Source organism: Octopus bimaculoides, chromosome 22 (assembly GCF_001194135.2).
Source record: "Octopus bimaculoides isolate UCB-OBI-ISO-001 chromosome 22, ASM119413v2, whole genome shotgun sequence".
Taxonomy (NCBI): Eukaryota; Metazoa; Mollusca; class Cephalopoda; order Octopoda; family Octopodidae; genus Octopus; species Octopus bimaculoides.
Window position 1 is genome coordinate 25,565,376 of NC_069002.1, and position 3,649 is coordinate 25,569,024.

The following is a 3,649-nucleotide window of genomic DNA, read 5'->3' on the forward strand; positions in this document are numbered from 1 at the left end:
TATATACATATATATATATATATATATATAAAACAGTAATGCCTCTATATACGAGTTAATTTGTTCCTGGAGGCCACTCTTAAAGCGAAAACTCGTAAAGCAGAGCGATAATTTCCCATAGTAGCAATGTCATAAATCGTACTTCGTTCCCAGATAAATATTTTACCTAGAAAATTCATAACACTCGTTAATAAATGGTAAAGTAAAAAGAATGTGAAGATCATTTGTAATTAAAAAAATTATTATTATAATCGTTTTCTGAATCACTTCCACTCACACTAGACTTGCACACCCCATCATCAGACTTGCCACACGTATTTTGATGAACGTACCAGATTTAGCAAAATCAAAGTACCATATTTTGCTCAAAAAGTACCAAAATTTTAATTTGTAATATTTCGCCTATAAATCAACTGAATTGCATAATATATATTATTTATAACATACAGAGCTTTATTTTAAAGTGACCTACACTATCTAATGTACTTACTTTATAATAAGAAAGTTGTATCGTCAATAGGGTGAGGTTCCTCTCTGTACCAATGTCCTTGTCTTTCTTTTAATTTAGCAAAAAGCTCCGCATCAGGTGTATAAGGTGAGCAGTTTACACCATGAAGAAGACTTTTTGAATGTAGCAGAGCATTGATTGTTTGGGCTTGCAGTTTAGACCTATTCTTGACTTTAATGTTATTTTGGACTGAAAATATTCTCTCGGCTGCAACTGAAGGATGTAATAATGATAAGAGCTGAAATATACACCATGATAGGACCGGATAAGGAGCTTCATCTCCACATTTTTCCTTAGAAATTTTATATCAATAATCTTCTGGTTTGGTAGCTTCAGTTATGTCATAGTTTTCTTGAAGTTTAAGTTTTCTCCATTCTTTATTAAGAGCTTCAACCTGATTCTCCTGAATCATATTTTGTAATTTGCATGCCAGAGGAACAATTGAACTTGGACCATTGGGTCTAGTGCTTCTAGAAGCTTCGGATTACGGAAGAGATCATGTGCAAAGAAGCGCTGAAAAAGTTCCTTCCCAAGATACACATAAAAATTTAATGTTTCCATATGAAATTTTTCGATTCAGTTGAATTAATAGATGAAGCTTTCTTTATGTAGATGCTTTCAACTTTTGCTCCTCTGTAAATTTCAGTTATCGGAAGATACACTGATGGATCATTGATGTTAATTTCAAGTAGCTCTTTATTTTTCGCAATTTCTTTTTTAATAAAATTGCCAAGTATTCCCTTAACAGTGCATGCAATAGATTTGTGCAGTTTGTGCATTCTATAGCTTACTGATTGGAAATATAAGTTTAACTTAATAATATCTGGCAAAATATATGCTAAAAATACATAATAGATCTCTGTGGTTGGATTTGTTAATGGATTCAGCACATTTGAAGCTGCACTGTTGTTATCTTCAATAGCAGCAGTAGTAAAGAATAACACCAGAGCAGGCCACAGTTCTAGTATTCTTTTGACAACTTGTTTTAAAGATAACCATCTTGTACAACTTACATGTAATAATTGATGAGGATTTGTTTGAGTAAATGCCTGAAATTCTTCATATTCCTGCAGTCTCTTTGGGCTATTTGAGAGGAATGAATATATGCTTCTAGCAAGTTCTAAATATGAAGGTAATTCTGGACATGCCTTTGATGCACAGATATGCATAGAGTGACAGACAAAACCCTGAATAAAGGGAGAGGGAACTTTATTCTTCAGTAATGCCCGCACACCTCCCTTCTGTCCCATCATTACACTAGCATTGTCACTGGCAAATCCTATTTTCAAAAGGAATATCAATGTAAGGTGAAGAATCTTTCAATAGAGGAAGAAATTCCATTAGCAGAGCAACCCTTGGCTTCCAAAACAATTAAATAACTATCAATAATAAGCTGGGGGGTTTTTTGTACTTACATCAGTAATTTCATCAAAAATTAATGAAAACTTGCATTCTTTGAACAGTTTAATGAGGTTTTCAAAGTAATAAGGGCCTAAAGCATTTTTTATATATTTGAGTAGTTTTGATTCTTGCACTTTTAATATGTTTAGCTATTTTGGAATCAGGACATGCATTCTGAATTAGTCCAGGTAAATGATCCATAAGTTATGTTCTACAATGAAAGAACAAAGCTTAAGCTCCGCTGCTGCTACGTTTCTAATATGAACAGAAGTTGTCGGCTGCAAAAAGTCAGTCAATTTTCCACTTTTATTTTCTGAATTAACATTTTAAATATGTTTATCCGTTTTTCCGTGCCTCTCCAGATGAGTTACACCGAATTTCACGACCATATTTACTGTATGATCTTTCGATATTTGTTTTACTTGGTTCTGACCATGATGAAAATCGAGAATCCAATAAAAGTTTGTTCGATAATTTACGATTATATTGTTTAATTCTTTTCTTTGGAGGAGTTAAACCTGTAGCAGAAGGGATTTATATTGTCATTATGTGCGAGATGTTTTCGTTGTGGGTTGTTCAGGCTTAAATACTTGGATATCGGTTCCACAAGCCTTTTCGTTCCAGCAGGTCACATGACCTTGTGATTAGCCGAACTTGTTGTTCATATTGGTCGGTTTCCAGCCGTCCAATCGTGTTGGCGCAACAGTTGGCGTTTTTCTTTATGCGGGAAATTAATCACCAACTTTGGGAAGCCTCCTGATCTTTATAAAAACGACAGTTCTCGACTTCTCTAGGCCTTTGGCACACGCCTTTGACCACACGTAACTCGTCTCTGACAACGATGTATCTGACACCAACCGGTCTACGCTTTCACCTCTACCAGACGCCTGCCTACAGTGTTGCTGTTAAACACCACACGACCAACAGAGCAACGGTTGCCTCTACACACCATCAAACAGTACGTCAACTTTGTCTACAAATCAACAGTCCAGCCTAATCACGAAGTCTCTCACACATATTTGTTGTAACCTGTTATATTAATTTATTTCATGTGTGGCGATCATTGTATTTTACAACGGAGAATAAATCGTCGCTTACCACTTCATTTTCATTTCACATCGTATATCATTTTCATATTTCCTTATTTACTCATCTTTGTTATAGACCCAAGTCAATTTCATCACTGCTTTTATCTTTCGTATTCTTGTTCATCACGAGGGTTATAAATCACTCGTAATTGATAAAAGATTAACGAGATAGTAAGGAAGCACTTGTCACTTATGTATAAAACATGCCATTGACTGGCATCAGAGGCGGCAAACCGATGATGTTGGATGGTACGTACGATACACATATTGAACACGTTCTATATCAAGTAGCTACCAATTAGCTATAAACTGCCTCGTTATAAAATGTCGCAAAATATACTTTGATATAAAATAGTCCAATAGTAATGTAATGTATTTATTGTTACATTGTTCACTTACATACGCTGCAAACTTATTTTTACATAAAGCGAAAAAATTTGGAAAAATACCAAATTATTGTAGCGTACTACCAAAAGTACTACCGCATACCAAAAGTACCAAATTTGGTACAATAGTACCAGGTTCGGCAAGCTTGACCATCATCTGGAGACGCAATCGCCGATTCACAAGCACTCGTGGTCGGGCTTGCAGATTTCTTTTTAAAAAACAAATCAAGAGTTGTTTGCTGAGAAGAAGCTTTCTTACGCTCTCT

At 35.0% G+C, this 3,649-nt stretch overlaps 1 protein-coding gene across 1 annotated transcript; it reads right to left on the reverse strand.

Annotated features, from left to right (window-relative positions):
* Positions 1 to 1,056: 1,056 nt before the first annotated feature.
* Positions 1,057 to 1,758, reverse strand: LOC106872981 (uncharacterized). Its single transcript, XM_014920171.1, has one exon. It carries the CDS (start codon positions 1,756 to 1,758, stop codon positions 1,057 to 1,059), a length of 702 nt encoding a protein of 233 aa, XP_014775657.1.
* Positions 1,759 to 3,649: the final 1,891 nt, after the last annotated feature.